Source organism: Muntiacus reevesi, chromosome 14 (genome assembly GCF_963930625.1).
Source record: "Muntiacus reevesi chromosome 14, mMunRee1.1, whole genome shotgun sequence".
Lineage (NCBI taxonomy): Eukaryota > Metazoa > Chordata > Mammalia > Artiodactyla > Cervidae > Muntiacus > Muntiacus reevesi.
Window position 1 is genome coordinate 33944196 of NC_089262.1, and position 18600 is coordinate 33962795.

Sequence of the window (18600 nt, forward strand, 5' to 3'; positions counted from 1 at the left end):
TTACTGATTACTGCTGCAGTTTAATATCTCTAAATATTTATGGATTGTGCGTTTCTTCTGTGAATTACCTGTGCATGTCCTTTGCTCACTTTCCTATAGAGTTGTTTTCTCTTATTTCCGTTTACTGCAGAAGCTCTACAGGTATTCACTTTCTTAATCTGTTGTCTTTTATAGAGGATGCAAATATTTCTTCTAGCGTAATGCTCCTTTTCCCAAATTTTTTTATTGTAGTAAAATACATAATATAAAAGTTACCATTTTAACCATTTTTAAGTCCACAGGTCTGTGTTATTAAGGACATGTATATTGTTGTGCAAGCATTACCACCATCTATCTCCAGAACTCTTCATCTTGCAAAACTGAAATGCTGTACCCATTAAATGATAACTCCCCATTCTCTCCCTAGCCCCTCACAACCATAGTTCTACTTTCTGTCTCTATGAATATTCCAGGTACCTCATAAAAATGGAGGAGCCACATAGTCTTTGCATTTTTGTAAGTGGCTTATTTCATTTAGCAAAATGTCCTCAAGGCTCATCCCTGTTGTAGAATGTATCAGAGTTTCCTTCTTTTTTAAGGCTGAATAACATTTTGTTGTTTGTATATACCACATTTTGCCTATTCATTCATAGTGCTTTTATTTTTAATTATCTTTTGCTGCACAGAAGTTTTATTTATTTATTTTTAAATGTATTTATTTTATTTTTGTCTGTGTCGGGTCTGCGATGCTGCTTGGGCTTTTCTCTAGTTGTGGCGAGTGGGGGCTACTGTTCCTTGCCTTGTGCAGGCTCTTCATTGTGATGGCTTCTCTTCTTGCAAAGCACGTGCTTCAGTAGTTGCAGCTCGTGGGCTCTGGAACACAGGCTCAGTGGTTGTGATACATGAGCTTAATTGCTTTGCTGCATGTGGGCTCTTTCCAGACCAGGAGTGGAACCAGGGTCCCCTGATTAGCACGTGGACTCCCATCCATTGCACCACTAGGGAAGTCCTGCAAGGAACTTTTAGATGTTTAGTAATCGACTCTGCAATCTAATGACTTAACGTGCTTAGTCTAGGTTAGAAAGATCTTTCTCACCTGAAAATTATTTCTAAGCTTTTATTTTTTTCTAATACTTTCATTACTTTGGGTTTACATTTAACTTTTCAAAATACCAGGTTTTTGTATAAGATGAAAGGTAAAATGTCACAACTGTTTTCTTAAGTTTTAAGCAGTTGATCCAGTGAGCCTCCGAGTGTTCACTTCTGTCTGACTCTTTTATGATCCCTCAGACTGTAGCACGCCAGGCTCCTCTGTCCGTGGAATTTTCCAGGCAAGAATCCTGGAGTGGGTTGCCATTTCCTTCTCCAGGGGGTCTTCCCAACCCAGGGATCAAACCCACATTTCTTGCATCCCCTGCATTGACAAGTGGATTGTTTACTGCTGTACCACCTGGCGTGGGAAGATACAGTTGATTCAATACGGTTTATTTATAATCATACTACTTTTTTCCAACTCATTTGAATTCTATTATTTACAGCAAAATAAATTCCTATTTATATAAGGACCTGTTTGAGGATTCTTATTTCATTGATCTATTTTTGTCTCTTCTCTGCCAGTTTCACTCGTATTCACTGCATCACTTCTGCTGTAACTTCAGTTCAGTTTAGTCGCTTAGTTGTGTCCAACTCTTTGCGACCCCAAGGACTGCAGCACGCCAGGCTTCCCTGTCCCTCACCAACTCCCAGAGCTTGATCAAACTCATGTCCATAGAGTCCATGATAGCATCCAACCATCTCATCCTCTATCATCCCCTTCTCTTCCTGCCTTCAATCTTTCCCAGCATTGGGGTCTTTTCCAGTGAGTCAGTTCTTCGCATCAGGTGACCACAGTATTGGAATTTCAGCTTCAGCATCAGTCCTTCCAATGAATATTCAGTGCTGATTTCTTTTAGGATTGACTGGTTTGATCTTGCTGTCCAAGGAACTCTCAAGAGTCTCCTCCAACACCACAGTTCAAAAGCATCAATTCCTCCGTGCTCAGCTTTCTTTATAATCCAACTCTCACATCCATACATGACTACTGAAAAAACCATAGCTTTGACTGATGGACCTTTGTTGGCAAAGTGATGTCTCTGCTTTTTAATATGTCATAGCTTTTAATATGTTCATAGTTTTTCTTCCGAAGAGAAAGCGTCTTTTAATTTCATGGCTTCAGTCACCATCTGCAGTGATTTTGGAGTCCAAGAAAAGAAAGTTTGTCACTGTTTCCATTGTTTCCCTATCTATTTGGCATGAAGTGATGGGACCAGATGCCATGATCTTAGTTTTTTGAATGTTGAGTTTTAAGCCAGCTTTTTTCACTCTCCTCTTTCACTTTCATCCAGAGGCTCTTTAGTTACTCTTTGCTTTCTATCATTATGGTGGTGTCATCTGCATATCTGAGGTTATTGATATTTCTCCCAGCAATCTTGATTCCAGCTTGTGTTTTATCCAGCTTGAAATTTCACATGATGTACTCTGCATATAAATTAAATAAGCAAGGTGACAATATACAGGCTTGATGTACTCCTTTCCCAATTTGGACCGTCCATTTTTCCATGTGCAGTTCTAACTGTTGCTTCTTGACCTGCATAAAGGTTTCTCAGGAGGCAAGTAAGGTGGTCTGGTATTCCCATCTCTCTAAGAATTTTCCAGAATTTTTTGTGAAGTCAAAGGCTTTAACATTGTCAATGAAGCAGAAGTAGATGTATTTCTGGAACTCTCTTGCTTTTCCTATGATCCAACGAATGTTGGCAATTTGATTTATGGTTCCTTTGCCTTTTCTAAATCCAGTTTGTACATCTGAAAGTTCTTGGTTCATGTACTGTTGAAGCCTAACTTGAAGGATTTTGAGCATAACCTTGCTAGCATGTGAAATGAACACAGTTTGTATGGTAGTTTGAACATTCTTTGGGACTGCACTTCTTTGAGATTGGAATGTAAATTAACCTTTTCCAGTCCTGTGGCCACTGCTGAGTTTTCCAAATTTGCTGGCATATTGAGTGCAACACTTTCACAGCATCATCTTTTAGGATTTGGAATAGCTCAGCTTGAATTCTGTCATTTCCACTAGCTTTGTTCATAGTAATGCTTCCTAAGACCCACTTGGCTTCACACTCGTGATGTCTGGCTCTCGGTGAGTGACCATACCAGCATGGTTATCCAGGTCACTAAGACTTTTTTTGTATAGTTCTTCTGTTCATTCTTGCGCCTCTTTGTAATCTCCTGTGCTTCTGTTAGGTCCGCCTACTGTTTCTGTCCTTTATTGAGACCATCTTTGCATGAAGTGTTCCCTTGGTATCTGTAATTTTCTTGAAGAGCTCTCTAGTCTTTCCCATTCTATTTCTATCTTGTTTCTTTGCCTTGTTCACTTAAGAAGGCTTTGTCTCCCCTTGCTATTTTCTGGAATTCTGCATTCAGACATGTATATCTTTCCCTTTCTCCTTTGCCTTTCACTTCTCTTCTTTTCTCAGCTATTTGTTAGGCCTCCTCAGACAATCATTTTGCCTTCTTGCATTTCTTTTTCTTGGGAATGGTTTTGGTCATTGCCTCAGTGAGTAGCAGTGCTTACTTTTTCAAACTCTTACCAATGCTAGGTATTAAGTCTTTTAAGTCAGCTTTGCCAATTGGACACTGCACACACACACACACAGATATAAACAATTGCAGCTTTAATTTGCATGTATTTAATTATTAGTGACAGTGTCTAGTTTTCCTTTTATCTTTTTGGTTATTAATATTTCTCTTCTATAAGTTACATAATCATGTCATTTATCAGTTTTTCTTTGGAGTTTCTTATCTTTTTCTTATTGATTTATAAGAGCTTTTTATATATTAAGGGACATAACCCTGTGACATGAATATTGATACTATTGTTCCCAGTTTGGTTTTGGAACTATTATATGTCTGAAATATTTTCAGTGTTCATTTGATTGTTATAGCAGTCTTTACTTTTGCTCCTGGTTTCATGTCATGCTTGACAGATTATACAAATATTCACCTATGTATTAGTCAAGTAATTTTTTCTTCCATTTTTACTGAGACATAATTAAATAAAACACTTCATAAGTATAGGGTATATGATAATGATTTTACTTACATGCATCATGAAATGCTTATCCCAGTAAGTTCAGTGAACATCTGTTATCTCATATAGATACATAATTAAAGAAACAGAAAAAATTTTTCCTTGTGATGAAAACTCAGGATTTTCCTCTTTTAACAATTCTCATGTATAACATGAAACACTGTTAATTATCTTTATCATGCTTGTATTTATTGATCTTATACATAAATACATCCCATGCATTTATTTATCTTATAACTGGAAGTTTGTACCTTTTGACTACATTATCCAATTCTTCCTACCCCTACCTTCTGCCTCTGGTAACCACAAATCTGATCTTTTTTTCATAATAGTTTGTTTATGAAGTGTAATCAGCTTTCAACACTATGTTAGTTCCTGGTATGCAACATGCAAAATTTCAATACATTTCTAAATGATCACCATGATTAAGTCTAGTCATCTGTCACCAAAGATATTACATTACTATTGACTATATTCACCATACTGTACCTTTCTGTGATTCATTTATTTTGTAAAAGAAAGTTTATGTCTTAATTTCCCTCATCTATTTCTCTCCTCTTCCCACCCCTTGCCTCTGGCAAACCACCTGTTTATTTTCTGTATCTATGACTTTGTTTCTGTTTATAAATTACCTGTGTTCATTTTTTAGATTCCACATATAAGTGAAATCATATCATGTTTGTCTTTCTTTGACTTGTTTCACATATAATGATCTGTAGCTCCTTTCATGTTATTGCAAATTCCAAGATTTCATTATGTTCTATGGCTGAGTAATATTCCATTGTGTATATGTGCCACATCTCCTTTATCCATTTACCTATTGATGAGCTTGACTATTATAAATAATGCTGCAATGAACTAGGGGCACATATATCTTTTCAAATTAGTATTTTTATTTTCTTCAGATAAATACTCAGAAATGAATTTGCTTCATAGCAGGCTTCCCTGATAGCTCAGATGGTAAAGAGTCTGCCTGCAATGCAGGAGACCCAGGTTAAACGATCTTGGGTAAGGAAGATCCCCTGGAGAAGGGCATGGAAACCCACTCCATTATTCTTGCCTGGAGAATCCCATGGACAGAGGATCCTGGTGGGCTACAGTCCATGAGGTTGCAAAAACTTGGACAAGGCTGAGCGACTAACACTTTTCACTTTCATGGTAGTTCTAATTTTTAATTTTTTGACTAACTGCCAAGCTCTTTTCCATAGTAGCTGCACGAATTTACATTCGCATCAACGATTCAAGAGGATATGTATACTTATGACTGATTCACTTTGTTGTGGGGCAGAAACCAATACAATATTGTAATCAAGTATCCTCCAGTTAAAGCTAAAAATTAAAAAAGAAACAATGCAAGAGGTTTCCTTTTCTCCACATTCTCATCAGCATTTGCATTCTTACAGTTGTGAGGTGATATCTCCTTGTAATTTTGATTTGTATTTCCCTGATGTTTAGTGATGTTGATCATCTTCTTCTGTGCCTGTTGGCCATCTGTATGTCTTCTTTGGAAAAATGTCTACTCAGGCTCTCTGCCCATTTTTTAATTGTGGGTTTGTTTGTTTTTTTTGATGTTGAATTGTATGAGTTCTCGATTTATTCTAGTAAATTTAATGGTCTTGCATTTTTATCTTTGTTCATCTGGATTTTCTTTTTTTGAAGGAAATGAAGCAGTACCAATAATGATCAAACTAACATTAATTTGGCTTACTATGTCTATGCTCTCATAATCTCATTTGATCCTCATGGTAATCCTATGAGGTAGGTTATATAATCTTATTTCACAGAAAAGAAAATCAAAGCCCAGGTGGTTTAAGTAACTTGCCCATCATCATACAGTTAGTAAGTGCCAGAAGGGGGATTGACTCTAAGTAGTCTTATGTCAGAGTACCTGTACGTAACTATTACAGCTTTCTTTTCCTACACATGTCTGGGTTAGTACCATTTGGGGGAATAATGTATTTTTTCAAATGAAGAATCACCTTTGGCATTTACCAAATGCCTGCATATTTTTTGGTCCAGGTTTTGCAGTTCTTTGACTTCACATACAACAGAGACTCACCTTTATTCCCAGCTGGAATCACAACTAAATGTTGCTTTAAAAAAACAAATGAGCAGTGTGTGAGTCAATTGAGCCTCATAACTGAGGACTGATCTTACAAAACTGGTAGAAACACTTACCTGAGTAGGTTTAGAGTGCGAGGGAGAAGTGCTTGAACCCTGGGCATACCTCTGGAGGAGGAAAGGATGGTGAAATTGGAGTGAAATTACCCTGTGGGTTACCAGCCCTACGCTGTAACAGTGGAGGCTCTTTCAAAGGCAGAGTGTTACTTGCTCAGTCGTGTCCGACTCTTTACGATCCCACGGACTTTAGTCCTCCAGGCAAGAATAATGGAGTGGGTTGCCATTCCCTTCTCCAGGGGATCTTCCCGACCCAGGGATCGAACCTAGGTCTTCTGCCTTATAGGCAGATTCTATACCATCTGAGCCACCAGGGAAGTCCATTCAAAGGCAGGTCTCTTTTAAAAACAGTAAGAAAAATGAAACCTGGAAAATGTGGGGATTCTCTTAAGAAGTGAGCAGCTGTTTGTACTGCCACATAAAACTCTTCCATAATGTACACACACCGGGCACATGTCCTGTTTCAACAGCTTCTTTCTTTAAAATTGTATTTGCATATAACATCATCAGGGCATCAAGCCAGTTTTGAAGAGGTTGGCAACACACCCACGTTCTTGGGAAGCAAGTGACTGATTAAGCTGCTTCTCATGGGGATTATTTGCAGTGGGGAAACTTCCCAGGAATAAATATTTCAGTAATGACCGAACAAGAAGCGCTGATGAAGAGGGACAGATTTTTCAAAATCTGTGCTTTTACTACACATGTAGTATTTATACTGAGGGATGTTCAAAGGCCAACTTCTTTTTGCAAAGAGACAAGATTTGAATGAGAAGTTCTACAAAAAAAACAGGTAATTTTTCTTTTCTTTCCTCCCATTTTCCCCCAAGAAAAGGAATGTCAGTAAAAGACACGTATGAATTAGGTAACATTTGACAACAGAAAATGTAGACAGGCCTGAAAAGGAATCTATTTTTATTAAAATTTAATGCAAAGGAGAAAGAATGGAAGAAAATTGGTACAAGTTTTTACTCATTAAATGGATATTGACTGGGTAGCAATTATATTCTGGAACTGTGATAGACAGTGGGGAATAAGATCCAAGCCTGTCTTCAGGCAGCTCATAGTTTGGGTGGGAATAATGGAGATCTGAAAAATAGAAATAAAGAACAGATTTGGTCTATATCCATTAGTCCTGTAGTCCTAATGATAGTTACAAACTATATGCTACAAACTTATCTACATAAAATAGATAAGAAACAAGGAATTACTGTGTAGCACAGAGAACTATATTCAATATCTTGTAATAATCTATAATGGAAAATAATCTAACTATATGTGTGTGTGTGTGTGTGTGTGTGTGTGTGTAGCCAAATTGCTTGCTACATACCTGAAACTGACACAATATTGTAAATCAACTATACTTCAATTTTAAAACACTAGGAATTTTTTTTTTAAGAGAAATATTGCCAGGGGGAGGATGGGGAGGGGAAGGGATAGTTAGGGAGCTGGGGATGGACATGTACACACTGCTACATTTAAAATGGATAACCAGCAAGGACCTACCATAATAGCACAGGGAACTGCTCGATGTTAGGTGGCAGCCTGGATGGGAGGGGAGTTTAGGGGAGAATGGATACAGTTACGTGCATGGCTGAGTCCCTTCCCTGTTCATCTGAAACTGTCAAAACATGGTTGATCGCCTATACCCCAAGACAAAGTAAAAAAGTTTTTAAAAAGAGAGAGAGAACAGATTTGAGTAAGGACAAAGTCATGCAGTTGAGGCAGGAAAGTATTTTTCCTCTGTGAATCCTGCCACCTCATACTTCCCAGACTTCCTTTTCTCACTGAAAACTGGATGCAGCCTTGCTCCTCCCTCACAGTTGTATTGAATGAACGGGAGGACTGGGGAATTAAGCAGAGCTTTGGAGGAAAAACCAAGCCCTGAGGGCCCGTGGGGGGGGAACGTGCCAAGCAGCCGGCTGATGCTGGACACAGCAGCCCTCATCCTTGAGATGATGTAGGAGAGCCTAGCCTGGTCCCAGATTTTTGTTTTGATCTGGTAAGGGGGCGGGGTGCACAGTGTGAAGTGCCCACGACTACATGCTCGGCCCTCTTTCTCTTTTCTGTCTGTTCTCCTCTTGGAGATCATCCAGTCCCGTGGCTTTATACGTGTGCACCGAAAACCCCTGGGTTTGTCCCCTGAGCCAGGACCCCTTCCGTGAACTCCACACTGTGTAGCTAGCTGGCTATTTGACATCTCATTTGAATAGCAAGTAAGCATCTCAAGTTAAGATGTCACAAATTCAATCCTTGATACAGCCCACTAATTCATTCTTCTGCTTCTCCGTTAATGGTGATTCCATTTTCCAGGCATGCAGTCCAGAATTCTGAGAGCCACCCGTGATGTCTCGTTTGTCACCACCTCACACGTTCCGCCAGCTCTGTCTGTAAAACCTCTCCCGAGTTTCATCACCCTTCCCGCTGCCGCTGCCGTCCCTCCACCCCCGGGGTCTAAGCCAGCGTCAGTCTCCCAAGGACCACGGCCTGAACTTGCTCCTGCGGCTCTTGCCGCGTTCAGACCCTTCTCTTTAAGGGTCCTTCCTGGGTGAGACCACATTACTCCTTTGTTTAAAACTCACCAGCAGCTCCCATCTCACTCAGAGTAGAAGCCAAAGTTTCCGAAGTGTTTTCCCCGCCTGCTCTGCCTTTCTGGGTGCTGTCTGATTTCTCCCGTCACTCACCCCCTTGCCCCCTCCAAGCCCCGGCTGTGGGTCGTGTCTGGACTATGCCCAGCGCTCGGCACCTCAGGACCTTTGCTCAGCTCACCCCCTCACCTCGGGCTTTTCACTGTCTTATGGGCGTCTCACAGGGGAGCAGCTGATGCACTCAGAATTGGGTCACCTGAGGAAGACTGATGTAGGAAGGGTGGAGGGGAGCCGCGTGGGCCGTGTGTCCAGTTGCCTGGGGCCTTGGCTAAGAGTCCCTGGTGTCTGTGTTTTTCCCACAGTGTCAGGCTCTGTGCCTACAGGAAACCTGTTCACAGGGCATTTCCCAGAGGGGACTCCACAGGAGGGAGGAGGTCCCGAGGAGGGAGGAGCTCCACAGGAGGGAGGAGCATCACTGGAGGGAGGGGTTCCACAGAAGGGAGGGACTCCACAGGAGGGAGGGGCTCCACAGGAGGGAGGAGCGCCACAGGAGGGAGGAGCTCCAGAGGAGGGAGGAGGCCACAGGAGGGAGGGGCTCCACAGGAGGGAGGAGCTGCACAGGAGGGAGGAGCTCCACCAGAGGGAGGGGCTCCACAGGAGGGAGGAGCTTCAGAGGAGGGAGGGGCTCCACAGGAGGGAGGAGCTCCACCAGAGGGAGGAGGCCACAGGAGGGAGGGGCTCCACAGGAGGGAGGGGCTCCACAGGAGGGAGGAGCTCCACCAGAGGGAGGGGCTCCACAGGAGGGAGGAGCACCACTGGAGGGAGGAGCTCCAGAGGAGGGAGGAGGCCACAGGAGGGAGGGGCTCCACAGGAGGGAGGAGCTGCACAGGAGGGAGGGGCTCCACAGAAGGGAGGGACTCCACAGGAGGGAGGAGCTCCAGAGGAGGGAGGTGCTCCACAGGAGGGAGGAGCTCCACCAGAGGGAGGAGTGCCACAGGAGGGAGGAGCTCCCGAGGAGGGAGAAGCGCCACAGGAGGGAGGAGCTGCACTGGAGGGAGGGGCTCCACAGAAGGGAGGGACTCCACAGGAGGGAGGAGCTCCAGAGGAGGGAGGAGGCCACAGGAGGGAGGGGCTCCACAGGAGGGAGGAGCTGCACAGGAGGGAGGAGCTCCACCAGAGGGAGGGGCTCCACAGGAGGGAGGAGCTTCAGAGGAGGGAGGGGCTCCACAGGAGGGAGGAGCTCCACCAGAGGGAGGAGGCCACAGGAGGGAGGGGCTCCACCAGAGGGAGGGGCTCCACAGGAGGGAGGAGCTCCACCAGAGGGAGGGGCTCCACAGGAGGGAGGAGCACCACTGGAGGGAGGAGCTCCCGAGGAGGGAGGGGCTCCACAGGAGGGAGGGGCTCCACAGGAGGGAGGAGCTCCACAGGAGGGAGGGACGCCACAGGAGGGAGGGGCGCCACAGGAGGGAGGAGCGCCACAGGGCTCCTTGGGAGGTTCTCCCTCATGACCCTTGCTCTGCAGGTTTTGATAAATGCTGTTGATTTTACCGGAAGATTTTCAGACAACAGCTAGGACTCCTAGTCCTTCTACAAGACGCCCTGAGTGGTCTGGAGCCTGAGTATCTGGATGGTGGCTGCCTGGTCCGTGCAGGCAGTGACCACTGGGTCGCAGCTGCCACCTGTCCAGTGTGTTGTAAAACCATGCCTGTGAGAACTGGTGAAAAGAAAACCAGGAGATTTGGTGGCAGCTGGAGCGGAGGTCCCCAGCTTCACAACCAGCCATGTGTGAGATGGTGGGAGAGGGCAGGACTCCAGACAGGACTGTCCTGGTGATTCTACCCAGACCGTAGACACACGTCCTTTGTAAATTACCATGTCTTCAATTCTGTTATATGACAAGTTGTGTTCTTTAGTTTTTGCTTACCCTTAACTGGTAGGTGGCCTCTAACTCCTCCTTTTAAGTTTCTTTGCCCCATGACTTGTTTAGTTTTTGTGACTTGGTAAATATTTGATTTACTGAGACACCACCTTTTAAGAAGCATCTTAAATAGTCCTTTCATGTGGGGAACACAGAGCAGCATGCGTCCTACCCCTGGAATTACCTGCTTTTGAACTGGGGGCATGAGCAAGGAAATAGCAACCCACTCCAGTATTCTTGCCTGGAGAATCCCGTGGACAGAAGAGCCCGACGAGCTACAGTTCATAGGGTTGCAAAAAGTCAGACACAATTGAAGCGACTTAGCATGCACGCTCTTCTCACCGTCGTGGGTCCTTGTGCTCCTTGTGTGATGTACATGCTAGGAGGATGGGACCCTCTGCCACAGACCAGGATTGGATGGATATTTAAATGCACAGGGAGTGTCAAAACTCCACTGTGGCATTTTCCTTTGCCTTCACTTTGGTTTTCAGCAGAAACTCTTTTCTCTTGAGTCAGTCTTCCCCTCCGGCTTTGATATTCAGTTGTAGTAGGAACCCATCTGAAGTTGCCTGTAGAGATTTCAGCATGGTGTGAGTGACCTGTTGTCAAAAGTTGAAGTAGCGGAAAGCAGTGCTTAAAGGATCAGGAAGAAATGCTGTCGTTTGCAGACTTTTGCTCCTGTGTAAGCAGATCTGACCACTCGAGAGTAATTGAATGGTTTGGTTTACCCTCTTCCTGTCTTCACTATTGTTCCCATTTCTTGTAAAATGCTGTTTGAAGAAAACAAATGGATAGTGTGGGCAGTGAAAATGGATGATCTGGTTCACAGGACATCTAGCTTTAGATGACCCCAAGCAGACTAGATGGAGGTAAAAGTTGACTTTGAATTTTTCTTTGCTTCCCTCTGCGATGAGTCAGAGTTTGCAATAGAAAAGTGAAATTCAGTACTTCCCCTGACTAACCTGTTTATTATTAAGTGAAGAACGTATTAGCCGTTTTGAGACCATCCAGCTTATTCTTCATGCCCTCACATTGTACAACGGTCAGAGGACCTGATGAATCAGCAGAGCTCTTTTGGCCTGTAGCTCATAACCTCTTGAAGACAAGAGCACCGGAAGTTCTCTTGAACAATGCCACTCTGCCTGTCCCCTTCAAGGCATGTGCGCATTCCTCTCTGGTGACATTTTAAGGAGAGAGACAGGGAAGAGGGGAGATGACTCCCCTGCAAAGAATTAATTCGAATGGAGCTCTTCTGAGACTGTGGCTGGGTTTTTCTGCTTTATCTTTCTTCACCAAACTGTGCCTGGTGTGAAGAGATTGGTGGCTCCCTTACCTGTGCCACACAGCCTCAGCGTCCCATCTGGGAACAGCTGCTCTGGGCTGGGGCATAACCGGCTGCTTTCTGACCTCGACCGGCCAGGCTGGAGCAGCGCAGGTGACTCACCTCTGTCTCCTGTGTTACTCATCCTCCTTTTGGGTCCAATAGAATAGCCCAGAAATGTGCTTTTCATGCCAGAGGCGGAAACACAAAAGAGCAAGAGGAAACACATAAAGTCTTTTGAGGCCTAGGCTCCAAGAGGACACACCATCACTTCTGCCTCATTTATGAGCCAGAGCAAGTCAGAGGCAGCAGGAAAATCAGCTCATTGTGGGGTGGGGGTGAGAGAGGTCTCCAAATTCACAGTGACAAGGGGTGTGATCTATGGAGGAAAGGAGAGTGGGAGCCGTTCTAAAATTTACCTATTTGTTTTTATTTGTGTGACTGCATCGGGTCTTCGTTGCAACATGAGTGATCTTTGGTTGCGGTGCGAGGGCTTCTCTAGTTGTGGTTCATGGGCTTAGTTGCCCCCCGTTGTGTGGGATCTTAGTTCCCCCGACCAAGATTCTAACCCTCATCCCCTACACAGGAAGGTGGATTCTTAACCACGGGACCCCCAGGAAAGTCCCAGAGCAGAAGCCTTTAATGTCATTATCTTCCACAATAGGTTCAAAGAAAACTGCTCACATCTAAAATGAAATTTCTCTTCTTTGTAATTTATCTTTTTCAGGAAACGAGAACCTATGGCTCTCTTTGCAGTCTTGCAGACAACATTCCTCTTGGCATTGCTGCCCTTGAGAACTTACCAAAGTGAAGGTAAGAAGTGGAAAGAACAATAAAGAAAAAAAAATCACATAGGAAAAAAAAAAAGCAAGGTAACTGGTGCTTTGGAGAAAAATGAACAGGTCATTTTTCTTTGAGAATTACCTGGAATTGGTGAGTAGCAGTGAGTAATTTAGTCTCTATCTTCCTGATCTTAATGGCTCATTTTAGTAGGCTACACCTTAACCCTGATTTCCTAGCCAATGGAAACTTGTCAGTAGACTTAATCCCTTAGAATTTCATGATCAATATATGATCCATTGCCATTGGCAGAGGAGTTCCTTCTGTACTTGGTGTGTAGAAATGGGTTATGTGATCAGAGTTAGAACAAGTTGGAATGTCCTGCATTCATTGAGAGGCCATTGCCTCCATGGTAATATGCTAAATGCTGAAATGCTGTTTATGGCTAAAGAATTAGTATTTGTCTCTTAGCTACTTACCCAGTGAAGGTTCTTGTATGTATACTCAGTCACTTCAGTCGTGTCCAACTCTTTGTGACCCTAAGGACTGTTAGCCCACCATTCTCTGCTCTGGAGAATGGGATTTGTTATATAGTATACTTATTAAAGTATAGTTAATATAAAGTATACATACTATAGTATATGAAGCATAAATATATATATATTATGTATAGCATAAGTGTATATGCTAGGAAATTATACTATATATACTTATTAAAGTACATATACTTTAATGTTTACTTTAGCATATACATATTAAAATAATACAATATATGATGAGAGTTTTTACCTTTAATGTTAATAGTTTTTCTAGAAATAACATCATATTTTATGGCTGCATGCTATCCCATCTTAGGAATGGGCCACAGTTTGTTTCCCTGTGTTGGAACCAGATGGAGAAACTGGCGGGGAAAGTAGGAGAGCCTGTGACTAAGTCTATGGCTAGCTATCTGGTTCTAAGCCCGCTCTTTTTGGCCACTCGCCAATACTGTGTTGTCGATAGCTGGGCCAAGAGCCCTGGGTCCTAGTTGGGTTCTATGACCTTGGGAAAGTCACTCCCCCTTTTTAGCCTCAGTTTCCCCCTCTGAAAAACACTGGGACTGTACTGAATCACCTCCAAGGTCTTTTCTCTACCTCTCTGACTTTACCTTGGCATTTCCCACCATTTCCCAAGGATGTCCTAGATTGCTTTCCACTCAGTTATTTCTGACTGCTGTCTGCTGAGTACCTGAGTCACTCAACACTTACAGAGAGCGTATGTCAATATGAAGAGTTCCTCTTTGTCTAAAGCATCACAGGGCAGCCTTCTAGACGCTTCCTGAAGCACTGGTGATATAGGGTAGGTGACTCACTACTTCAGTAAGCAGTCACAGAGTGTCTCCACTGTGACAGGGGTGTTACAGTCGTGACTTCATCGAGATGAGTAAGACTTAGTGCAACCTTTGTTCAGCTCACAGTCTGCGGGGAGACACGTCAAACAGGCTATGAACGAGTGCTGTGATCAGGGTTCAAATATGAGGTGGGAAAAGCTGCAATGGGAAGAAGAGACCTCCAGGAAGGATGAGTTATTGGTGAGGGGCTGCTGGTCAGGCAGACACTTGAGATCGTGCCGGTGCTGTGCTGGATCTCTATCATTTGAGATCTGCTGTGGGTAAGACCTTGTGCCAAGTTCTGGGGACTAGAGTTCATTCCAAGATGCATAAGCCTCTGCCCTCCAGGAAATGTGAATCTAGAAGTGAGACTGACAGCAACAGATGACCCTACCATACAAGCAAGGTGAAATGAGGACTAGAAAGGTGGGTTGATTTTGTATGCACTCTGCTTCTCTACACAGTTATTAAAAATAATCCAACCCTCCCCCCCTTCCATAAGGGTTCTGCCTTTTCATTTTCCTAAATCTCCCTTTAGTTCATTTTCTAAATCTCCCTTTGGTTCACAGGTTTAGGGAGAGAATGAATATCAGCTGTTGCTTTCTGCTGTCTTTAACTAAAAAATTGAGACATTTTATTCACAAAGGAGGCAAAACCTCTAATCAAATAATGATAGAGGATGACTGCCCTGTTGGGCTTTGAATGTTCAGGAATCCCAATTTATTTCATTTACCTTTGAGTGAATGGGGCCTGATAACTAATTCCCTCTGCCCAAACTTGTTAAGAATCAGAATTCCAATTTATTAAGTTTCAGTGGGGCGTAAAACATAGAAATATAACTGGAACTCAGCCTTTTGGTGCAAATCAGCTCAGAAAACTAAATTATGTATTCTGAAGTGTCATCTTAGTGAAGTGAACTTCACTTATTCCTTATCTTAAAGGAATATTTATTTTAAAATCTAACATATTATATGGTTCTGAAAGTTATACATGTTTTCTGGAGAACATTTGCAAAGTACAGAAAAGCATAAAACAAGAAAATTAAAACCAACACAACATTGTAAGGTGATTATCCTCCAATTAAAAATTAAAATCACTCAACCTCACTGTCTAGAATTAATGACTTAGCATTTTAGTTTTACTTTTCTTTATAGCTTTCTAAGAATAATGGAAGCGCTTTAAAAAATATAAAATGGGGGTAGAGTTCAATGTGACTTTTTAAATGTATGAAAAAGGTCAAGAAAAACTTATGATTTAAACTTGGCAGTGGAGTGAGAGTGGAATTGGTAGGGAATTCAACGTCTGTATTGGTTGAATATTTTTATCATGATCATGTATATTTTAAAAATAATATTTATTGATGTGAAATTTATGTAACATGAAATTACCAATTTATGGTTAAAGTGAACAAATCAGTGGCATTTAATACATTCAAAATTTTTTGCATCTACCACTTCTATATAGTTCCAAAACTTTTTTGTTGTCTCCAAAGAAAACACTGTAATCATTAATCAATTATCCCCATTCCTCCTTCCCTCCGCCCCTGGCAAGTCTTCAGTCTGCTTTATCTCTCTGTGGACTTAACTGTTTAGGATAGTTCATGTGAATTGAATCATGCTGTATGAGACCTTTTGTATCTGGCTTCTTTTGCTTAGTGTAAGCTTTTCAAGGTTCACCTGATTTGTAGCATGTATCAGTACTTCATTCTTTCTTCACTTCAGTTCAGTCGCTCAGTTGTCTCCGACTCTTTGCGACCCCATGGACTGCAGCACGCCAGGCTTCCCTGTCCGTCACCAACTCCTGGAGTTTGCTCAAACTCACATCCATCGAGTCGGTGATGCCACCCATCTCATCCTCTGTCATCCCCTTCTCTTCCTGCCTTCAGTCTTTCCCAGCATCAGGGTCTTTTCTAATGAGTCCATTCTTCTCATAAGGTCACCAAAGTGCTGGAGCTTCAACTTTAGCATCAGTACTTCCAATGAATATTCAGGACTGGTTTCTTTTAGGACTGATTGGTTTGACCTCCTAGCAGTCCACGGGACTCTCAAGAGTCTTTCTTCTCCAGCACCACAGTTCAAAAGCATCAATTCTTTGGCACTCACCTTTCTTTATGGTCCAACTCTCACATCCGTACGTGACTACTGGAAAAGCTATAACTTTGACTATATGGACCTTTGTTGGCAAAGTAATGTTTCTGCTTTTTAATAGGCTGTCTAGGTTTGTCATAGCTTTTCTTCCAAGGAGCAAGTATCTTTTAATTTCATGGCTGCAGTCACCATCTGCAGTGATTTTGGAGCCCCCCAAAATAATTTCTCAGTGTTTCCATTCTTTTCCCATCTATTTGCAATGAAGGGATGGGACAGGATGCCATGATCTTAGTTTTCTGAATGTTGAGTTTTAAGCCAACTTTTTCACTCTCTCATTTTCATCAAGAGACTCCTTAGTTCTTCTTTACTTTCTGCCATAAGGGTGGTGTCATCTGCATATCTGAGGCTATTGATATTTCTCCCGGCAGTCTTGATTCCAGCTTGTGCTCCATCAGCCCAGCGTTTCTCATGATGTACTCTGCATAGAAGTTAAATAATCAGGGTGACAATATACAGCCTTGACGTACTCCTTTTCCTATTTGGAACCAGTCTGTTGTTCCATGTCCAGTTCTAACTGTTGCTTCTTCACCTGTATACAAATTTCTCAGAAGGCAAGTCAGGTCATCTGGTATCCCCATCTCTTTCAGAATTTTCCAGTTTGTTGTGATCCACACAGTCAATGGCTTTGGCATAGTCAGTAAAGCAGAAGTAGATGTTTTTCTGGAACTCTCTTGCTTTTTCAATGATCCAGTGGATGTTGGCAGTTCAATATCTGGTTCCTCTGCCTTTTCAAAATCCAGTTTGAACATCTGGAAGTTCATGTTTCACATATTGTTGAAGCCTGGCTTGGAGAATTTTGAGCATTATTTTACTAGCATGTGAGATGAGTGCAGTTGTGCGGTAGTTTGAGCATTCTTTGGCATTGCCTTTCTTAGGGATTGAAATGAAAACTGACCTTTTCCAGTCCTGTGGCCACTGCTGAGTTTTTGAAATTTGCTGGCATATTGAGTGCAGCACTTTCACAGCATCATCTTTTAGGATTTGAAATAGCTCAACTGGAATTCCATCACCTCCACTAGCTTTGTTCATAGTGATGCTTCCTAAGGCCCGCTTGACTTCTCATTCCAGGATGTCTGACTCTAGGTGAGTGATCACACCATTGTGGCTGTCTGGGTCATGAGAATCTTTTTTGTATAGTTCTTTGGTGTATTCTTGCTACCTCTTCTTAATATCTTCTGCTTCTGTTAGGTCCATACCATTTCTGTCCTTTATTGTGCCCATCTTTGCTTGAAAATTTCCCTTGGCAACTCTAATTTTCTTGAAGAGATCTCTAGTCTTTCCCATTCTGTTGTTTTCCTGTATCTCTTTGCATTGATCACTGAGGAAGGCTTTCTTATCTCTCCTGGCTATTCTTTGGAGCTCTGCATTCAGATGAGTATATCTTTCTTTTTCTTCTTTGCCTTTAGCTTCTTTTCTTTTCTCAGCTATTTATAAGTCCTCCTCAGCCGACCATTTTGCTTTTTTGCATTTCTTTTTTGGGGGGATGGTCTTGATCACTGCCTCCTGTACAATGTCAGAACTCTCTGTCTGAAGTTCTTCAGGCACTCTATCAGATCTAATCCCTTGAATCTATTTGTCACTTCCACTGTATAATCATAAAGGATTTAATTTAGGTGGTACCTAAATGGTCTAGTGCTTTTCCCTACTTTCTTCAATTTAAGTCTGAATTTTGCAATAGGGAGTTCATGACCTGAGCCACAGTCATCTCCCAGTGGTTTTTGCTGACTGTATAGGGCTTCTCCATCTTTGGCTGCAAAGAATATAATCAATCTGATTTTGGTATGAACCATCTGGTGATGTCCATGTGTAGAGTCTTCTCTTGCGTTTCAGGTTATGAATAAACCACAAGACGTTTGTCCATTCATCTGCTGATGGACATCTGGTTTGTTGTCACCTTTTCACTATTGTGAACAGTGCTGCTACAAATATTTGCGTACACGTATTTAAGTCTTGCAGTTCTTTAGGATGTATATGTAGGAGTGAAATTATTGGATCATGTGGTGATTTTAACTTTGTGAAGAACTTTCAAAATGTTTTTTCCAGTTCCAAAGTCATTTTACACTCCCACCTTGATATACAAAGGTTTTTATTTCTCCACATCCTCACTGATGCTTATTTCCATTTTTTAAATCATAACCCTCCTTGTGAGTATAAGATAGTATCTCATTGTGGTTTTGATCTTCATTTCCTTTATGAT

General features: G+C 42.4%; 1 protein-coding gene across 3 annotated transcripts in view; it reads left to right on the forward strand.

The window, feature by feature from the left end:
* Positions 1-18600, forward strand: part of OSMR (oncostatin M receptor) — a 62542-nt gene that overhangs the window by 3934 nt on the left and 40008 nt on the right. For all 3 annotated transcript variants that reach the window (XM_065905132.1, XM_065905130.1, XM_065905131.1), the window contains exon 2: positions 12835-12920. In XM_065905132.1, coding sequence (XP_065761204.1) covers positions 12848-12920 — 73 coding nt within the window. In that variant the 5' untranslated portion in view covers positions 12835-12847. The remainder of the gene's footprint in view (positions 1-12834; positions 12921-18600) is intronic.